The 22780-nt window shown below is 37.4% G+C and overlaps 1 protein-coding gene across 14 annotated transcripts in view; it reads right to left on the reverse strand.

Moving 5' to 3' along the window:
* Positions 1–22780, reverse strand: part of HDAC9 (histone deacetylase 9) — a 726671-nt gene that overhangs the window by 396655 nt on the left and 307236 nt on the right. For 10 of the 14 annotated variants that reach the window (XM_045793088.2, XM_087860991.1, XM_045793089.2 and 7 more), the window contains 2 exons: positions 5034–5165; positions 1725–1840 (listed from right to left, as the gene is read on the reverse strand). In XM_045793088.2, coding sequence (XP_045649044.2) covers positions 1725–1840; positions 5034–5165 — 248 coding nt within the window. The remainder of the gene's footprint in view (positions 1–1724; positions 1841–5033; positions 5166–22780) is intronic. The other 4 variants (XM_087861000.1, XM_087860999.1, XM_087860998.1 and 1 more) reach the window with 1 other exon arrangement.

A 22780-nucleotide genomic window follows, 5' to 3' on the forward strand; every position in this document is an offset into this window, starting at 1 on the left:
AATAATGGTTTGAAATTACAGAAATTTGGGCCACAGCTCCATGCAAGGACTAGCTTCTGGTTAAAACTTCTCAGGGAGAAATCCTGTCCTTGCTTTGGTCTGCATCCAGACACTTCTGGGAGTGGGGGTGAGAGACTCACCAACATAGTGTAGGCATGAGCTTTTGAAATTCCAGCTTAATTTCATGTTAGGTTATCCTCCTTGGTCAGGACTGAGCTTTGCCTTCTATCTTGAGTGCTGTGAGGCCCTGAAAACCAAAACTCGAAACTGAAGTACATAGGGGCGCCTGGGTGGCTTAGTCAGTTAAGCATCTGCCTTGGGCTCAGGTCATAATCCCAGAGTCCTGGGATCAAGCCCCACGTTGGGCTCTCTGCTCAGCAGGGAGCCTGCTTCTCCCTCTCTCTCTGCCTGCTGCCCTCCTTTCTCTTTCTGTCTCTCTTTCTCTCTCTTTCTGTCAGATAAATAAATAAAATCTTAAAACCCCAAAAACAAGTACACAAATGTCCTCAGAGCAAAGGTGACTTCACTGTTTTCAGTCCTTTACTTATCAGAAATAACCTCTGGTTTTCTGCTTTCAATTATATTTTGGCCTGGTAATTTTACAATTTAGAAATAATTTATTACAAGTGTGTGTGTGTATGAAATTACAGAGACACAGATATTGGCATCATGCACAGGAGACATTTTTGTCAAGCTAACGCTCTAAAATCAACTGAGTTGTCCCAGGAAACAGCAAAAAGAGCTCCTTATAAGTAGTAGTGTTCTAGAGAAAGTTTGATAAGTACGCATCGGGAAAGCTATATAGGTGATCCAAGAATCAGAGTCTCTTTCAACCCTAAGTTACCATGACTGTATTAAATACAAGGGAAGAAGCATGTTACAGTTACATATGAGAAGTTATTGTACCAGCTTTGCCTGCATAGAGCAATTCATGGTAAGGAGGAATTATAATGACAGAAAAGAAAAATCAAGAGTTTCAGTCAATTGATGGTGTCTTCAGAAAAGCCAATTCCATAAGAATGGCTATTTACAGACTGTTGCCTTTGCTTAGCCTAATACAAAAACTACATAGAAAAATTCTTGGTGACTCACAAATTTATCTTCCTCTATTCTTATATCATTGGTTTCAATAAATTAGGTGTTAAAAACCAAATGTTATTAGGGTTGACTGCATACAGTCAGATGAATTTCCTTTAATATTTCATTCTTCAGAAATAAGAGTTTGTGTCTTATTCATTTTTATAAATGACCGGCGCTTAGTAGGTCCTCAGCAAATGTTTGCTCAGTATGTTCCTATGTTCCTCAGCTATAATATGTTAATTATTTTTTCATTACTCTCTGGGGCAAATGGATAAAACCTGCTTTGCTAGGCTGTTCTTCTGAGAGGTTTGCATGAAGTTGTTTTTACTTATTTATGGGACCACCCCCATCAGAATAACCAAGAACCAAACACAATACTGCTGAGTTGTACAACTGATGGGGAATGTATCTTCAGCAACACTAAGAGTGGTTTTTTGGGGGGATCACACTTCATTTGCTTTCCAAACCATAATTGTCATCTGAACTTGGTAAATAAGACCAAGTTTAATTCCATTCCATACACGATGAGCCTATAGGAAAAATAACTAAGAACAGGTGGCTTTACACTTTAGAAATATCACTTTGTTTTACAGGGCTAATTAAGGATCTAATTTTTAAAAGAACCAAAACAATAACAGTCTTACCTCAGCATGAGGAGTAGGTGGCAAAACGGAAGTGTCATTTTCAGTAACATTTCCAGTTGGCCCATTGTTTGGTGAGCTGGGGCCAGACCCTGGAGAGCTGCTGCTGACAGAGGATTCTGGAAGACATTGTGAAGCACAAGAAGAGATTAATGAAAACTATACAAGGATGAGCTCCAGTGATCCTGTAAGTAGCACACAGCCCTGAACACTGTTCTCCTCCCGACAAGAACCAGTCCCATTTCAGTCCACAAAAAGGACTGTGAAAAATTCTGAAACATTTCTGAATTCTCCTACCACTTTTCTCCCTTTGTTTTCACTGTTAAAAATACAACACGGTACTCCATAGTTTCTAGATGAGTAAGAACAGTTAGAGAACGTTACAGAAGCTTTTGATGAGGGGAGAAAAAAAAAAAGCATGTTGGTGTAAAATTCTTAAACATATCTTTCTTGCTGCCTTTCTGTCTGTATATTTTGCTTACATTTTGATGAATCTGCTTTTTATCTTTGATTCGTTCTTATTTGCTTTTCTTTTAATAAGAAAAATACACATTAGAAAATATTTCAAGGACCTTCTTTTCCTCCAGACTCCTAATTCTTGCCTTTCCTGCGTGACTAAATACTGATTTCTCATTAATGTCTCATTTTCATATCACAGGATATGAAAGTTCTTTTCTTATATCTGCCTTGCCAATTTAAAATCATATTATTTGTATCTTTGGGTGCAATATCCAGACAGAAGTATTTCCTTATGTAAAAATCGCTGCCGTGAGCACGAGAATTCCAGGCAACAAATACTTGTTGCATCAGGATTCTACAACAAGGCACGGGACTAGTTCTGGAAGGGAGGTAGCAACTGATTATCTGGGAACACTGAGAAACTCTCAGAAAAGAAATGAGATGGCAATGGGGGCTTGAAGAGAAGTAGAAGTAGTTCACAAAAGGGGGACAATGGAGAAGCAGCATGTGGAGGAGAAGGCACGGCATGCACAGGGAGGGGCCAAGGCTTAGAACTGTTAAATAACATGGCTTTGGTGGGAAAAGGGGGCAGAAAACTGGGGAACTTAAAAAAGAGGCAGGTGGTTCCCATGTCAACTATTGGGAGGAGAAGGGGCATAGGGTTTGGAAAAAGCATGCACTTGAACCTAGGAACTGGAGAAGGGAGCTGCAGAGGTATGAGAAGAACAGTGTTAGCAATTTAACTGCTCTATGATGCCACGATGGTCTCTGACTAGACAGTAAAAATAATTAGTATGAAGATTCAAACAGAACTCAACTAAATTACGTGAAAGCCGGCAGAGAAAGGGGGAGGAGTACAGGTGAATAAAGCTGTCTGTCTGGTAGTTCAGATCCTCCAAAGACATTGAGAATAAATACAGCATACTTGTTTTTAAAAATCTACCAAAGCGTTCACAAGTCCTAGCTCATTGACCAGAAATGTGCATCTAATAAACATGCAAGTCCCTCTCTGAATACAAATTATTTCCTCAGATGAAAGGGAGCATCATCATCTCACAAAATTAGGGAGAGAAAAATATGGTATTTCAAAAATGAAGAAACTTGAGTAAAACTCCAACAAATTGTAACCCCTTTAAGTTAGAATCAATCATGACCCAGATAGGTAATGAGCAAAATTGCACTGCAACTTGGCAAGTGACGGTGGGGAAAAAGTGACAGCCAAGAAGAGATTAATAGGAAAATAGAAGAGAACACTGGGATAAATAAATATGACCTTAGATTAATCAGATTCTAAAGCAAAAACAAACAAAAAAAGCAAAACAATGTATATAGCTTTCTATTTTCTTCAAGTTTTCCTGTTATGAGGGAGCGTACTCTCTCCAATTAGAAAAATCACTTGTATCTATTTACATTAGACAATTGTTATGTTCATTTTCTTTACATTCATTAAAACAGATGCACTCCCCACCCCTCCAATCCCACCAAGTACTTCTACTATGAAAACTCAATTAAGATTTCTATTTACTTAAGTACAAATCTGTGTTCTGGAAAAAAAAAAAAGTCTGTAGCTCTGAATTTAGAATTGGTCCAAATTAGTGATTATATTTGATATTGAAAAATTAATATAAACTTTGGTAAAGTAATATTTATTTATTTAATACTTATCTGTCAAGGAAAATTTTTCCAACTAATACTTTTCTTCAGATAAATTTTTTTAATTAAATCTGTATTAAATTTATTAACCTGTCAGGAATGACTAGGAGACTACACATTTTTCCCCCTAAATCACCTGTCAAACTACCACGTCTAATTAGTGTTCTGTACTTTCCCACTCCCACCTCCACAATCTTTTCCCTATTGTCTCCCCAAAGTAGGCAATCTCATGGCCATAGGAGACACAGAAAACAAATAATTTTGAAAAATTATTACCCTTCTCTGCTAAGGATAAGATCTGATCTTGGAGAAATGATAGCAACCGACTACACTGGTTTAAGCACAATCTTCCACGAGAATGGAAAAAAATGGTTGCAGATTACCACTTCTCTATGAATGCAACCAAAGGAAATGACCAAATTACAATGCATATGGCTCCAAGTAGGTACTCAATAAACAGTAGTCAGTATTATTATTTTGGCTAGCCTTTTTGGTTCTTGTATCCCTAGGTCTTCTCTAATTTCAGACCAGGTACACCTGGGACCAGAAGGCTTTGTAAGACATCAGGTTGAATTTCCTAACCTGTTCACCCCACCACTAACCAGGCAGCTAAAAAAATAAGAATGCTTCCATTGGAGACTAGTGAAAATGACAGTTTCTTTCCCTTCCTAAAAGGCAATATATCCCCCTCCTGCCATAAGTCCCAGTTCACTAGTAAACACATAAAGTCATTTATGAGTTCTGTAAATTTGTTGAAAAGTCAAGGTTTTGCTGTTCCACATAGTTTAATTTTCCCAGATGTATTTTGTACGTTCATGTCGGAGTGTGGGGGAAGTGTTCTTCTTGGACCTCCCTCTGCTCATTTCTGATCAAATTTCATTAAAAGTTATACTCTTCTGGTTGGCATTCCTAAAACGGACTGCCTGTTTCTGAAAAGATGAAGGTGAGCTTTGGCATTCCCTAGTTATGCCTAGATTGACACAGAGTTCTGTTTTTCATTCATTTCCTGTTTAACACGGTTGGTGAACGCATGGCAAGGTTTACTGAGCTACTTGCGCGTTTTCATTATAATTTCCTTTCAAGACATGTTTCTCCTCGAAATAACTTTTAATATGCAACAGCCATATTTATTCTACGCTATTTATTTTCATTCCTCCTACCGGCATTTTTTTAGTGTATGTCTGCACAGTCCTCAATTACCTGTCACCTCAAACATTCTCTTCTTGAATGAAGTGACAACATTTCCATCCTTCCGCCTGAGTAAGGGGCTGCTTCTCCTCTCTGCCACTTTCTGTTTTAACCTGGACCGCACCTTCAAGTTGGGCTCAGAGGCTGGGGATTGAGACAAAGAAAATAGATAAAAATTAAAAAATAGAGAGCCAGTCACTTCTGTGTATAAAAAACGGCTCACCCTTTTCCTGGTTCCTTCTCATCTCAAATTAAAATTCCAAGCATGTAAATAAGGCATTAACTCTAAATGAATTAAACAGACAAATATAGTAATTATTTTTATGAAATTTACTTTTCTAAATAGAAAGTGAAAAAAGAGTAAAAATATAAATTTCCTACTTATTTAAGCTGACAGAACTGGGATTGCTGGGAAGTTTAATCACTAAATATGTTTGGGTCAGAGCAAGATTTATTATACGTCATTGTCAGCTCTTTTCATTCTCTCAAGGGTGAAACTCAATACCCACAAAAACAGTACCCTAATGTGATTTTAGAGACTCTGGCCTGACTTTTGGTAATAAGAAGACACCTCTGTAGCAAATAATTTACGTCTAATTCTGACTCCTGGAATACTTCTTTGTTGGTAGTCTCTTGCCTGAAATCCTGGGAAAATATACTCAGTATCATAACACCAAACCAAGTAGAGTCACCATGAATAAACCTTTCTACACATGTAGTATACAATTAAGTAGAGAGAAAAGGTGGCCAAATCTTCGAATTTAAAGTTCCGAGTAAGGTTATATGTTCCAAAGTACAAATGCACATTATTCCTACATGTTACTATTTCTTTGTTAAACTATCCTAAATAGTGATGCTCTATAATTTAGTTATTATGGTTTAGGTTTCTACATAATTATACTCTAAAAGAATGGGAACATTAGAGTGAGTCTCTATGTAGTACGAATCAGTCATGATAATGATGGTGGTGGTGGTGGGGATGACGGAAAGGGGGTTTCCAATGACAACTAGCATCCATAGAGTGATTTCTATGTTCACTGCTGTTCTAAATGCTTTGTCAATATTAACTTGTTTAACCATAAATAAAATCCATCTGGGACAGATTCTCTTTATACTTTATTATATTAATGAGGAAACCAACACACAGAGAGGGTAAGTAACTTGCCCAAGGTCTCATAGTTAAAAAGGGATGACACCATGATCTGTACCTAGATAATCTAGCTCAAGTCTATTCTTCTAAATACTGAAAATATTGCTCCTCCACCTTTCCTCATGTATGAACACCATAACAATTATAAACCATTTCCCAAAGAATTCCTAATCATCGATATCAGATACAATGTTATCATGCAGCTAGAATTTTTGATCAGTGAAAATGTTTTCTTTGAAGGAATTTTATATTTTTGCCTGACTGCAAAAGTATCAAAGTAGAACTTAGAATCTTTTCTTTCTTTCACTCTCCTTCCTGTTTATTCTTATGTTTAGACTTCAAATATCTATACTTTAGTTTTGTCTTTGCTCTTTTCTGTTTCCCTTCTCTGCAGCTTTACCTTGGACTGCAAACCTCTGCCTTCTTGGCTTACTTGGAATAAGCTACGTGAAATAGGAACTTGAAAGAAATATTCAACTACAAAAAATAAAACAAGCTAATTTTTTGGTGTTGTACACCTGATTTTATGGCTGAAAACAGTGAAAAAGTGGAAGAGAGAAGCTTGAAAATACTGCAAAGTGGAAGAGGGAGTAGGCAGAGAGCAAGACTAAGTAAGAACAAGAAGCTCAGTGTCTGGAGCCCTGAAATCTATCACTTCCTGGCCCCCCACCTTCAGGCAAAGAATAGTTTGCGCAAAAGACTGAGGACCTTCCAGACCTTCCAGGAGTGTCAACCAGTGTATCTTGGTGAAGAAGGCCTAATCTGAATTACTAGCATCTGATTCACCCAGGATTAAAAGGAGAAAATGGAACTGTATTAATTCACTTAGATTTGTTTCCCGGTATATATTTATTTTAAAATTCCTTTAAAAACCCTAGTTTTTGTCTCTAAAAAGCTGTCGATTAGTAAACACACTCATCTGAAACCTAGAAAGGAGGAAATGAGGAATCCCTGTGTGCTAACTATATTGGTTTCCTCTGTAGCCCTGCTTATAACCCAAAGACAAAAATCATGGATTCTTAGACGTTGATCTAGACATGCCTTTATGATGAAATTTAAAGTATTAAATGTTACCGACTGGCTGTTTGGAGGAAGTAAGTCAACTGATTAATCACTTTAAAAGATGGGGTAGGAAGTACACTATGTTTTCTGGGGGAAGAGATAAAGTTGAATCCACTTCCCAACTATGGGATATTCCGTGAGACTCCAGTGTTTTCTGAGCCTGACTTCACTTGTGAAACATGAAAATCTAACACCTTCCTTATTTTAGAGTTATGGCCACCTGATTAGATACCTGAAAATAACTGTGAAGATCTGGATGAATGTAGAAGGGAAGAAACGGTTTCTGAAATTTTAATTATTGCTATTCCTGCTGAAGGTTGCAGGGCTAGGAGTGACAGAGCCAAGAGTGGGCCCCCAATCCCCTGGTTCTCAGTCCAGTCCTCCTCCCTCTCCTCACACATTGCACCAGCTGGGGCCAAGTTTCTGCAATCAAGACAAAAATGTGCCAAAAGCTTGGAAAAACAGCATATGCCATTTAAGCATTCTACATGAAACCTAGAATTCCATAAGCTTTTTAGGAAAAAAATGACTTTCCAGGTCAGCACGTAGCTCTCATTCTCATGTTTGTCCATTGGAGAATGGGCTGGATACACAGTTCTTAAATTTCTTTCAAAGGTCAACACAAAAAACATGAACACCAGACTAGGAATGAGAATTGGGTTCTAGTCTTGTATCTATCAGCTACTAAAATCAATACCTTGAATAATTCATAGTCTCCCTGAATGTCCGATCATTTATGCAAATCAGCTACAGATTACTAGTAGTGCATGGAGTACCCTGGCTTTGGGTGAATTACTTTGTTTCTTTAAACCTCAGTTTTTCATGTTAAATTGGGGACAGTTTTTTCTTTTCTGTTCTTTCCTCCATTTGTCCCAATGGATTCCATTTTCCTTCTGCGTCTGAGCCCATAGGGCTAAATCCTGGGGTTGCATCACTCCAGTTCTTTGGTGGTTGGATTTCATTTGGGCTCACCTACTGGAAAGACTGGTTAGTGACAGAGCGTTAAGGAGGAAGGAGGAGCCAGGGTATCCTTTGCTCTCTCTGCTACAGTGCTGCTTTGTCTCTTCCTGATTTCATCTCCCTCTAGAGGCTTTGCCATGGTTCCAGCTTTCCCAGCACTCCAGGAACATTATTTCCTCTCCTTACTTTTTCAGCCCTCAGGGAGGGAAATGCTTCTCATTACTGCTATTTTCTGGGTGCCTCAACATCCCTAAGCAGTTGTAAGTATTCCTTTCAAAAAAAGTCTATGACCAATATCGTATAGGTTCTATTTCCTACCAAGGCTCTGATTCACAAAGTCCCACATTTTTGCAAAGATATTGTAGAATCAAGTGAAATAATGTCTAGTAGAGGATAAACCCATGGTTCTCCATCAGGGAAGATTTTGACACCATGGGACAATTGTCAGTGTCTGGAGACAATTCTGATGGTCAGTGTGGGGTACAGCTATTGGAATCTAGTGGATAGAAGCCAGGGATGCTGCTAAATCCTCCTACAATGCACAGGACAACCCTACGACAGAGAATTATCTGGACTCAAATGTCAGTATTGCCAAGTGTGAGAAACCCTGGGGTAAGCAACCAGTAAATGGCAGTTGTGAATGACTGTGCCACACAGGGATGATCAAAGGAGATAATACTATCTGTTAGCAATTCTCAAAGAGGATGTAGAAGAGTAAGAAAAGAAAGAAAAGATTATCAGAAATCAGGGACTACTATAGGTTGCTTGAAAATATTCAGTATTTCAATACTGAAATTATTTGTAATTAGAAATTTATTTGTAAACATTTTCAAAAGATTTATTTGAGAGAGAGAGCGAGCGTGCACACGTGAGCAGGGGACGGACAGAAGGAGAGGGAGACAGAATCCTCAAGTAGCCTCCCTGCTAAGGGCAGAGCCCAGACACAGGGCTCAATCCCAAGACCCCAAGACCATGACCTGAGCCGAAATCAAGAGTCAAACACTCAGCCGACTGAGACCCAGGTGCCCCTACTGGAAAACAGTTTTAATACCACCGGTATTTCTCAAGAAAGCAAAACAAGTCAACTACATGCAGAAAGATGTAATTCTCAATTTTCAGAAGGATACTATTTGAGGCATTGTGATATTTTTATCTTTATCAGTTGAGGACACAGCTTTTTAAAAACTAGGAATCATTAATATTCTTTAAGTGCAACAGAAATTTATTTTTTTCAAAATATACAATACATGGCTCTTCTAAGTAAAGGTCCATATCCACTGGTTCTAGTAAAAACTTTCGTCTGTATTTCAATACTGGTTTTGAGCCACCAGAGACATTAGTATCTCAGCAGTGAGGATGCAGGATGGAATGATAGATAACCATCATTTAGTCCTTGCTATGCTTTATAAACTCACTCCTAATATTTCAGAAGCCCACACACCAAAGCTCAGCATGATATATATCCAAGGAGCAGAATTAATGACCTATTGTGCTGACTCAGTTTGCAGTTAGAGTTAATTCCATTTTTAATGCTCTGGTCTCCCCAAAGGCTGAAGATTTCCATTCCAGGGACTTACTAACGGGATGCTAATCCTCAAGAGCCCAGAAAGAGATCACTAACTGGGGAGACATTCTGCTTGTACCTCAATGTATTTCATGCCTAGTTGCACTAACTGCCTTTCTATTTTTACCCCACACCCATCACTCTCTACATCTCAATTAATCATGCAAACAGAAGGCAAGCTTTTTAGTGTGTGTGCCCATCTGAATGCATTTGTGTGCCGAGATGAAAATCTTGCATGAAAAATTGATCATCATTATTTAAATGAAAACAACCAATATTAAAATGAAGAGGGTAGACCTGAAAGCTTTTGCCCTTTTCACTTCAAAAGAATTAAGAAGGGAACAAAAGGAAACAGAAAACATGTGCAAGATGCCTCACGAGCTAAATGTATTTCAAATCTTTCTTCTGCCACTGATGTACATGGTGCAGCGTGAACTCAGCATGGCAAGGGACGAGTTAGGTAGCAGAAGCCCAGGTTAAACAATTAGGATTCCAACAGGAAGTGACAAGGCCCAGACCTGAGATGGAGAGATTGGTGTGAGTGTGGGGGTGTCATTTTTGCGCACATACACACACATACAGACATGAAAAGTAGTTTTTGCAGAAGCAAACAGGTCTCTGACACCAAAAACACCAGACTCAGATTTCAATGCTAACTTTTCATGGACTAATTGCAACCCTGGGGGAGTTGTCTGATCTCCGTGAATCATTTTATTATGTATTACAGAGCAGTAATGATGCCTACCATGCGGACATCATGGTGGAAAATTAAAGGGGTAGAATAAGGGGCTTGAGCTCAACTGGCTGGCTGTCACCAAAAATTGCTCAATAGATAGATGTTAAATAAATGAAAGTTTCATGTAATCTATACATAAGACTAAGGAACTTATATTAAAACAAAACAAAATAAATACAAAAAGTAGGACAGAGAGCTACAATTGGTTTACTGCCTTTGCCTAATGCAATGTTACCTATAAAAACAACAACAAAAACAGCAATAACCCTCTTCTGACCTTTTACTCAGTGTATTTAAAACCCTTTCTTGAGGATGCCTCAGGAGCTCACCAGTTAAGTGGCTGCCTTCAGCTCAGGTCATGCTCCTAGGGTCCTGGGTTGGAGTCCCGGATCAGGCCCCTTGCGCAGCAGGGAGTCTGCTTCTCCCTCTCCCTCTGCTGCTCCCCCTGCTTGTGTTCTCTTGCTCTCTCTCGCTCATGCTCTCTCTCAAATAAATAAATAAATAAATTAAATAAATAAATAAAACCTTAAAAAAAAAACCACCCTTTTTTGTTGGTAATTGACTCCACGTATTTTCCTTAGTTTTTTTTTTAACTTACCTGTTTATAATTACTATTCTATTTAGTTTTCTGTCTTTTTTTAAATGTAAATACATTTAAAATGTATTTTTAAATACATTACCTTCCACTAAGAATGACTGCCTACTGTGTGCATTTTATCTCTGTTCACTTTTAATCCTAAATTATGAATATTCTTTACACCAATAATTTAGACAAAAATTCAATGCCACATATCATGGTATATAGAAGTTCTTCATTCTCATTGGAAATGATCGTTAAGGACAAAAGGAAGACATTTCCATTGAGTAATGGTCAATAATATTCTTAATTAAGATCATTATCAATCAAAATTTAGTATTAGATTAATAACTGTGCCTTTATACTAATGAATATTTGAGATATACAACAATTTCACCTGCAGTACACGTTTAGCACTATAATACTAGGGGAAGCTGAAGCCAACTTCAGATCCCTTCTCCGGCACTGTCATTCTTCCCTGCTATACCAGGTATCTGTGGACTTGTCCACCCAGCCTCTCTCTCTCCTGGGTTTCTCCTGCTCTCTCCCCCACACACGGCTACCTTAGGAGCTGCCATATTTCAACACCCCGTCACTTGGAACCAAGCACTTAATGTCATTCATTCACTCTCTTCTGAATGCCCTTGAGGAAGATGAGGTTTCCTGCCTGAGTCACTTCTCCCTTTCAAGCTAGCTCTGTAGGAATACATGCCATATGTGAACTGTTCAATTAAGTAATCGTTACAATTATGAAAAGACCCTTCGGAGACACACAAAATTCTCTAATCTAGTTGATCTAAAGATATAGGCTACTCTAATGAAAACTATTCATAATTAGACAAAGTCTATGTATTTTCAAAGTTAGCATTCGAATAATACTATAAATGTAACACAACTTATGCTTTCTTTTGGCTCAGATAATATGGATCTTTAATGTTATGAGTCAGATTTTGTATATTTTGGTATCAGGGAGCAAAATTTCTAATCTAACTCTCTCTAATTATAACCATTTAACAATATGTAATTCATACACACAAGTTTAAAAAAATCATTTCTTTGGTAATTTTAGCTTCTAGTAACTAGCCACATTTATGGTAATTTATGAATGCAATTTCCTCGGGAAATTGTAACACTATTCTTTTTGATTCAGAAATACTTTTGCAGACATCTATCTATCTTCTTATTGAGAATATACAAATATATCTATTTATTTAAAAAGGATTATTCTTTTTCAAAAAGCATATTGTAAATGTTACATTACTCAGTTTACAGTATAGCTTTCTGAAGTGTTTATTTTATAATAACATTTATTGCTATCTTCTGATTATGTAGGTCATACATGTTCAATATTTTTAGAAATGGGACAAATTGAATTTAGCCTGCTAACATGTTTCTTTTGTGTTTTGTACATAAACGTGTTTGAAAATGAGAATCAAAATTATATTTATGATCGTATACTGTTTGTTCACTTAATAATATATTTTGAGTCTTTTCACAGGCAATTATAAATTCTTGAAAATGATTCCATTGGGATGCCTGGTTGGCTCAGTCGCGTCTGCCTTTGACTCAGGTCATGATCTTAGGGTCCTGGGATCAAGCCCTGCATCAGGGCTCCCTCCCTGCTCAACGGGGAGTCTGCTTCTCCCTCTCTCTCTGCTCTTCCCCTCACCCCTGCTCATGCTCTCTCTCTTTCATATAAATAAAAATCTTTTAAAAAATTAAAAAAAAATAAAATGATTCCATTTTTTCTGTTTTCACTTAAAAATCTATTATGAATCTTTTCCCAAGCAGTTACACATTCTTTTAAAAATACATTATATGGATATACCATATATAATTTAGTCACGTTTACACGTGAGTATGCAATATTTTATTTAAACATTTGATAACTGGACATTTAGGTGATCTACAGTGCTGCTTTGAAAGACGGCACAGGGGCACACATCACTGTGAATCTATATGTGCATTTGTGAGTACTTCCTTCCATCATTTGACATGGGGATTTAATTCTTAGGTTCCTTACAGTTGAAAACAACCGACCACCACCTTGTTATGATTAGAAAAACGCTAATGGGCATACAGAGCAAAGAGTTTTCCAAGTCCCAGGAAGCAGCTCAGAGCAGCGTGGGAAAACAGTCTATGGCAGTCCTGGGTAACAGGAATGTGGTCTAGAATGGGAGGGTTCTTAGCTCTGGGCGTGCATTTTCCCTCAGTATTCAGGGATGTTTCACCCTGAGCCAGAGCGGGCACTTCTAAAGCTCAAAGGCCCAAGACAGGACAGTCAGTGTCCTCTATCTAACAGCAGCACTCTATGCTGAACCCTGTATCCTTTTTCACACCAGTGTTTCTCCTGAGTGCCTAGTGCTCAGCTGGCTTAGTCAGCACTCAGTAGAAATTTACGGAATGAATAAATGGATATACAGATTGCTGCTCAACACTAGATTTTTTTTTTTTAAGTAGTAGGGCAAACAGAGGAGGAAATAATTGTCTTTGAATTTTTAGGACATTTAAAGCACAAATTCCCATTTTTAACAGATACTTTAATCAAACAATACAATTATGGACAGAAACAAATTATAATGTTATAAAATATTTCATCACTTTTTATAGTTAAAATGAAATCTTTCTATTTAGTTGGTTCCATTGTTTAATGCCATTTAATTAAGAGCTATTGAACAACAATATTGAGAACCTAGGCAGCAAGTTCCATGCAGACTGGGAATGGGTCTAGTTATATTTTCATTGCTTATTCAGCACTTCTGCTATACCTACTACATAGAATAAACCCATTAGTTATTTATTGAATGAATGAATCAGTGAATGTGAAAAAGGGGGTGTTAGGTGCTGAGGCAACTAACTAAACAACTAAAAAATAGAGAGCCTTTGTCTCCCAGGTATTCATCGTCTTGCAAAAAGAGTGAAAGACTAACAGTGATCAATGCCATATGATAAGAATAAGCACCATGTGGCTGAAAGGCAGGGAAGGGTCATCTCAGGGACTAAATGAGATTCTGACAGGCAGAGGTGGAAGGCAACCTCGTCTAGGGGAAGGTGCAGGCAAATTCAAGGAATAAAGATTGAATATGCTAACAAGGTGGTGAAGGGATACTAAGAGCAAGATAAGGCTTCAAAGAAAGGTCAAGCAAAATTTAGCTAAATTATACAATACTCAAAGAGGCTATTCAATCTGTATCTTTAAAACCCCCCTCTCTTTGTCTCTCTCTCTTCTTAGCAGGTAGCCATGCTTGCATCTTTCCCATTCAAATAAAAATAAGCCTTCCTGAGATATAAATATTATTAGCTACTGTCTGTATTTATACTTTAATTCACAGTCAAGGTTGTTTTTTTTTTTTTTAAGTAGCCTTACACTTGCCACCACCACTTCCTAACCTCAAACCACTGCAATATGGCTCTAACCCTCCGTTTCACTGAAATTACTCTACCACACATAGTGCTCAGAAGAGTAAATGTAATAATTTTGTGTCTATTCTCAGTACTTAGCAACTACACAGACTCATGGTGAGTCTCAGTAAACAGTTGCTGAGTGAATAAATGCATGCTTGCATATATCCAAGCATGAAAGGAAACTTAATTAAAGGCTGGGCTTCAAATAGTTGTTGAGAAGAGAACTAGCTGAACTTCAACTTTTCTAATTTCTAAGAATTTCTTGACACTGAATGTTATAGCAAGAGGTCTTATAGATCAGATGTGGAATGCAGAAGGAATTTCATTTTTCTGGCAAGCACCAAAAATAACATGTTTTGGATTCAAGGAAATCATATCCCCTACAGCCTAGAATACCTTCATATGAATGTAGACATATGTATCTAGAATACTTTCTTTTATGTGCTTTAATTTTTCAAGTATAAAATATTTACCTAAGTAAAGACAAATTTTGAAAATCTATATTTTGAAAATACGGCAAAAAGTTGAATTATCACTTAAAACAAGCTAGACTAAGGAGCATATTCAATCTTCTTCAAATCAGTTTCTAATAAAGTTTCTAATAAAGTTTTAATTCTGAACTACTATTTCACAACTTAAATGATGTTCTACCTTTGGGGGAATCTGAATTTATAGATATATTTTTATCTTTTTTAGTTAAGGCTTCTTTAGTTCTAAAATTCTACTCTTATAAATAAAAATTCAGAATTAATCATTCAGTTCTGCTAATAATCTTTCAGTAATGAACTATTTCCTCTCTATGCATGAAAAAAATTATACCATGTACTTCACAGTTTTATTTACTTCCTTTATTAGATGTATCTTTCATGAATTCTTTCAAGTAGAAGTGTCATGAAGAGTAGTTTTATTTGTGATGTAAAACTTTTTAACACACTTTCTACCCAGACACTTTGTAAGAGCTACATGTGTAAACATAGATGTTAACTGATTTCATGACAGGGTGAGGACTGTCTTAGTGGGTGAGATCTGCACTGGGGCGGCCCAGTATTTGATAGGGACACAATTTCTCCCAGAAAACAACCTTATAGACAGGACTGTATGGTCCAGAAATTAATACCTATCACCTAATAACTCCCTGAGTATCACCATAAATCTAACCTTTTTCATACTTATTTGTGCTCTTAGCATGAACCTTACTCGGTCACATTCATAAGAATCTGGTGTTGTTTCCCAGTTCCGATTCTGACACTAATGGTGTGATTTGGGTCAAGTTTTTTTTTTTTTTTAAAGATTTTATTTATTTATTTGACAGAGAGAGAGACAGCCAGCGAGAGAAGGAACACAAGCAGGGGGAGTGGGAGAGGAAGAAGCAGTCTCATAGCGGAGGAGCCTGATGTGGGGCTCGATCCCACAACGGCAGGATCACGCCCTGAGCGGAAGGCAGACGCTTAACCGCTGCGCCACCCAGGCGCCCCATTTGGGTCAAGTTTTACTCAACGTCTCTATGCTTCAATTTTCTTGCCTGCAAATGTGGGCAATAATATCCATTTCCTTGACTTTAAAGAATTCAAAAATACTGAAGAGAATGATACAAGGTAAATATAGTAAAATCACTGTCTAATCTTAAATGCTGTAAACCTTATTTTCTTCAAATATATGGCTTTAAATTTTTTGTCTCTGATGTTTACCTGAAAATGTTCAGTTTATTCCCATAAAACCATAAAATCATTGTCTAGCTTGTTACTTCATTTGTTTTGTTTTCTTCTGATATACCCAGTTTATAGCCAACCAAAACCAGTCACTCAGTCTCTTTCCTACAAAATATTACCATGAATTAAATTCTTAAAAATTCTTTGATAAAGAATCTTCCTATATTTTTGAATACCTAAAGACAAGTATACTAGCTCCTATTTTACTCTATACATTTATTTATTCATATAAGATACATTTACTCAGTGGCTATTATAAGCTCTCTGAAGATGCTTGGGATAGAATAGTAAACAAGCCACAGATATTATCCTGAAAGATTTCTCAGCTAACTAGAGAATTTTTAATTTTAATACAGACATTTATGCACAAAGATATGTCCAGGTGTATTTGGGCACATAATATTTGGAATAAGGAATGTAGTGAGTGTTTAGGGTAGCCTGGTGGGTGACGGAAAGGCACCAAGAGAAGCTTCACAGAGGGGAAGTACGTATCAGCTGAGCATTTACAGAGGAATATGAACTATTCAAGCATACACTTTAGGAAAAGCAAGGACCATTTGGAAAATCAGGTGTGAATGGCTTGTGTGAGTGTGAAGCAGAAAGCCTTTTTCAAAGGATTGCAACTTGTTTGGTCCTGCTGGGGCAAACGGTAGGAGAAGGTGGAGTGGGGACAGGTAAGAGAGAAGGTTAGGGCAGGAGGGAGGGGGGAGGAGAAGAAAGGTTGTGAATGCCATGTGAGGACTTCAGCCTTGAAGATGATAGAAGAGGTATTACGTGATTCTTAAGTAGGAGGGTAGGAAGACTAGATTTAAAATGTAAAAAGACAGAGGGTTGACCGGAGTCACAAAATGGTCAATAACTGGAACGGGCATTGAACTGCAACAGACGGGGCATGATGAGAGAGTGGAGGTTGAAGAGCAAGTGATGGCAGGAGAATCCCTGATGCGATAAAGCAGAACCAGTCGCCCAGTGCGCCTCTGGCTTCCTGGGTTAGGTCAGTACGAGGAAGGTGGATCCATTAGTCTCCTCAGGCGATCACTTTGTTCAGTTTGGTTTAAGTGGGTTTCTGGTCAATCTTGTCATTTATATATATATATATATATATATATATATATATATATATATATATATATATATATATATTTGGTGTTTAATTACTACTATTTAGAACTGTTCTCTGCCTCAATATAATTTTGAGTCTTGAGGTGCAACCACTAGCATATTTGGCCCTTCAAAAGCCCTGAGACACAACCAGTAAGAAAGGGTCAGCACTGACTTCTGATCAACGGGAGTTCGTCCTTCACGCAGCTCAAACACTACCTTGCTTCCTGTTCTTTTCCTGCTTCGAAACTTCCAAGTCATTTGGGCAGGAGGTCTAGTTATTAATTACTTCCCTTTGCAAATTTTTGTTTTGTAAACTTTACGGTTTGGGAATGTTCTTGGTAATTCACTTCTGCCTCAATGGAATTCACAGCTTTATTGTCTTTATTACAGATTCTCCTTGTAATACATATTTATAAGAAAACACTATTATCCATTTCAGACTGATTTAAAGGAAGTATTTTGCTTCTGGATCTATTAAGGTCACCCCAGAACCCTTCTCTAGACAAACCTTCAGTTAAACACCTTCTATTAGCCAACTTTCTCTGGATGACTATATGAATAAATAGACTTCAAACTTCAAGTACAATGGTGAAGAAGCAGTAAGTCAAAGGATTCCATAGCAAATATCATCCTAACAAAAACTCTAAGTTTGTTGTGGTAGGCCGAATAATGCCTCCTCGGCCAAGGTATCTATGTCCTATTCTCCAGAACATGTGACTGTTACTTCACCTGGTGAAAAAAGAATTAAGGTTGCAGATGGACTTGAGGTTGCTAATCAGCTCATTTAAAGAGAAGGAGATTATTCTGGATTCTTCAGTTGGGCCCAGGATAATTACAAGTGTCTTTTGAAATACCAAAAGGAAAAACAAAACAAAACAGAACAAAATAAAAAAAAAAACCCAAAAAACAAAAAAGAGAGGCAGAGGAGTGAGCACCAGAGCAATGCCGTGGAAGACTGCACCAGTCGCTGCTGGCTTTGAAGCCGGAAGTGGGCCACAAGCCAGAGAATGCAGGCAGCAGCCGGAAGCTGCCAACAGCAGAGACAGAACTGCCCCTAGAGCCTGCGGAAAGGAACACAGCCCTGCTGACACCCGGAGAGATATATTTTGGACTTCTGACCTCCAGTACAGTAAGATCATAAATATGTGTGTTTTAAGCAACTCAGTTGATAGTAACTTATTATAGGCGCCATAGGAAGTCAATACAGCCGTCTAACGAATTCCAACATCAGCACTGTTTTGGAAATCTGAATATTCTCAAATACTGGTCCTGACTAGATCGGGTTTTATTGTGCTATATTTTTAAGGCATTATTTTTAGGTAAGCAAGTCAGATATTAAAGAATGATAGATGCCCATCACTTAGCAAACTACCAGGACAATAATTTACCTAAAATTAGTACTTACTATTTTAGCAGATTTAATTTTCTATAAAAGGTAAAGGCTTTATTACTACATTTTCTTACTTGTGAAAAGATCCAAAGGAGAAAAATAGGCAAAAATAGAACTTTTTTTCTTTTAATTTTTTCTGTTAAAGATCCATAAGGGTGTAAGTTAAGGATCATTTATTTTAACCTTAAAATGCTAAGAGTACTTTGTACATATTAAATAGCCATGATAAGGAAGCAATTTCTAAAACTCACTCAGGTGGGAACATCTTACTTTTTTTTCTTTACAGATTCCATCAGAGATATTAAATTATTAAACTAAATAACAACTATATGATAAGGCCCATTCCTAAGAACAATTTCCTTTTTTTAGCACAATGTAAGTTAAAGGAGAGAAAAAAAAAAAACAGTTTAAACCTCTAATTAGCCAGTTTCAAAATGTAGTTAATTAAAATATTTTTGCTTTTATATATGATCTTCATGGTATGAGATACAATTCCAGTCTCCTACAACTTCATCAGCTGAATAGAAAATGTAACGTTCCATCTGGTAAATCAATTTAACAGACATAATTGTGCCCCACCATAACTCAATAAGACACTGAGGAAAACCATTGAAATGCTATTTCCTTTTCTTTAGAAGAGAATTATGTACAATTTCAGCATGCTTTGCATTTCTAAAAGTTAAAGTCAACAGGGAGGTATCACTCTCCTTTACATGAGTTTCCCATGAGAAAATCAACAGCAAAGTATAAAGCCTGTGCTGTTATTCCTGAAACACTCCATAATACTAACTTGGCTTTAACCAGAACATATTATTTGGCAGCTAAAACCTTTAATTAGAGTTGTGGTTTGAACAGATTTTCACTGAATTTATGTTCTATCAGGGCTCAAAGAACAGCATTGTTTTTCTTACCAGTTTATTCTATTTCAGGTGGTTTAAATGTTGTACTTCAGCTAAGAGTAGGGGGAAAAAAGGAGAATGTTGCTGATTCTCATTTAATCGGTTTTAATTATGATTCGACATTTCTGAAGGAGAACTAATAGACAAGAAGAGAAGGATGAGACCCTCCCTTCAACAATTATTACCTGGACACTTGTTCTGCGCAAAGTTATATACTAGGTATTAGGGGAGGAAAAATTATTTATCTAAAAAGATGATTCCTACTTCAAAAAAAAAAAAAAAAGAAAGAAAGAAAGAGCTGGTACGGCAAAGGTCTTCACTTAGTGATGGACTGGACAAAAGGGGAGAAAAGACATTAAAGCCAAAGGGAATCTTATGGTCAAATCTGCAGAGGTTTTAGCAGAATCCAGAAAATCAGGACATGCCTTAAGGCGGAAGATGGGAGGGTCAACCTTTAAACTCGGGAAGTGACAATAATGGCAGAACAACCTGGGAATGTCAGCCTGGAGTCTGTGGAAAGGTCGAGAATTAGAGATGTAGAATTCGACCACAAATGGAAAAACTTAAAAGGAAAAAATGAAGATGGTCCTAGATCAGTCTGTTCATTGTACGGATGAGGAAGCTGAGTTAAATCCCACCATCAGAGGTACCTAGCGATTAGAATATAAGAACTGGTTAGAATGAATAAGAACTAGAATTAAAGCCTTTAATGGGGTGATGATATTGAAAACACAGGAAAATTAAAACTATGGAACAACACACAGAAAGGAGACAACTGAACTTGGGAAATACCCAAGTTGCATGGGTTGCAGGCATAAAAGGTGTAGTAATGGAAACAGAGAGAAGCAGATGAATGGAAGAGCAGCATATAAAATTTAACTTTAAAGGAGAAAGAGTAAAAGATGCTTGATGGGGTCAAAAGCCATAAAAGATAAAGAAAAACAAAAAACCCTAGAAAGAATCCACTAATATAGGAATTTGTAAGCCACTGGTGTCCTATGAGAATACTGATAAAGAAGAGAAAAAAAAGAGCTAAGTCAGAGGATACACATTTCTGTAACATCATAACCTAGCAGAATAACTAAGGTAGAACAGTTATTCAGTTAAGTGCTATTCGGAACTCAATCTTACAGGTAATGATCGAATAGACTCAAATCTTGACAACAAAAGGGGGAGGGAAAAACCAGAACAACTAAAGTGAAATTTTATTTCTTACAGTCATGGCCTCTTCTCATGTGCCAGCAACTCCATTTCCTTTCCTTTCCTGTGTTCTCATGTCATTCATCCCTACGATTTATTCAGTTACCACTTCTGGATTTTATTGTTTACTTATTAACAAGTGAAAGGTATTAGGATGTTTTCAAGACCTATCCTTGAAATATCCAAACTTCCATCTCGCTTCTTGCCTTCTGTAGCACAGAGCTCTTCATCCTTGAATTCCCCACCTCTTTACCTTCTTTCCTTCCCTGGGTCCTCCCTGAGTTTTCTTACCTCTCTCATTCTCTAAACATTCATATACATATCCTCTCTCCCCTCTACCCCTGCTCTGTCTCTCTCTCTCTTAAACACACACACACACACACACACACACACACACACACACACACACACACACACTTTCTCTTCTAAATGGCTCAAAATGCCCGAAACTTACTAAGTTTTCTGTGTGACTCCAAAAAAACTCCAATTCTGAAATTTCAGTCAGTTTATTGTCACCTTTACTTGATACGTTGTATTCCTATCTTTCATCAGTATAATCAAAACGCAACTCATCAACTTCGTTCTCAACATCTTTATGTCAGTTGGTTTTATCAGTTTTCCATCTCTAGTAAAACCTACAGTGCAAGGCTAATACCCACACATTCTGATGTCAGAAAGACTGGAATTCAAATTCTACCTCTGTTGTTTACTAGCTGTGTGACCTCGAATACATTTATAAGCTCTCTGAATGTTTATTTTTATTTTTACAAAAGTGATTTAGCTAAGCTCTCTGCTTTCCATTCTTTTCTTTCATTCGGATCTGCATACAATAACCCAGATCTATCTTTCCAAAGCTTTTCTTGTTTCATCTGACTCCCACACGTGAAAATGCACTGCACTGACTTCTTGGGTCCTCTTCTTACACCAGGCTTCAAGAGAAGGAGAATGTCTACAAACTGAGTCTCACAGGGGCTTGTATCATCTGGTACTACCTCATCGGGCAAAAGCTTCCTCCAGTTGTGGCAAAAATGAGCCGTCCACCCTCAGACGCTCACTCTTGATCATGCCTTTGTGGACTCTCCACCTAACCATTGCCTCAGATACCCTGGGAAGACATTCTCTCCCCTAAGACGTCCCTCCACACTCTAGCCTTCATTCCTTGCTTGTATAAAAGTCTGAAACACTTCAAAAACTTCAAAACATTATCCTCCTAATCACATAATAGTCTATATCCATATTAAATTCTGGGGGGGGGATAAAATGGGTAATTATTTTAAAAACAATCAAATGAATGCATACACAGACCGCCCTCTATTTGTATTTATTGCATCTGTCTTCACAAACAGAACAGTTATGAAGGCAGAAAATTTGTTTAATAGAGCATCAGAGTCAAAATAGCAAAATACGAAGCAATAACAGGAACATGAAAAGCATGTCTGGAGTTTTCTGAAGTATAAATTTTATGCTTTTATAAATTACAAAATCTTTGAATTCGGGCATTTATCTTTAGGAATATCTCACTATTAGCATTTGCACACTCAAGAAATGTCATGTATGACCACTAGTTCAGGTTTTTTTTTTCCTGTTCCTGAGAAAAATGCAGTGGCAATCTTATAATTTAGTTATTCATGTTATGCCACCTTTGAAGATTTTCTCAAGAAATGACATAAATAAAACAGGAAAAATTTTAAAAATAAAGTTACCCACCATAGATTAGTGTCCAAAGATAACAGACATTTCTTTTTAGAGAGATTTTATTTATTTATTTGAGTGAGAGACAGAGAGAGAGAGACCACAAGTTGGGGGGGAGGGGCAGAGGGAGAAGGAGAAGCAGACTCCCCGCTGAGCAAGGAGCCCAAAGCGGGTCTCAACTTAGGACCCCAGGATCATGACCTGAGCTGAAGGCAGACACTTAACTGACTGAGCCACCCAGGCACCCCAAAAGTTGACATTTTAAATCACTGTAGTTAGGGATGAAAAATGAAGCAAGTTTTTAGAATAGA

Source organism: Ursus americanus, chromosome 3 (genome assembly GCF_024610735.1).
Source record: "Ursus americanus isolate L20-20 chromosome 3, mUrsAme1.1.p, whole genome shotgun sequence".
In the NCBI taxonomy this organism is placed as follows: Eukaryota; Metazoa; Chordata; class Mammalia; order Carnivora; family Ursidae; genus Ursus; species Ursus americanus.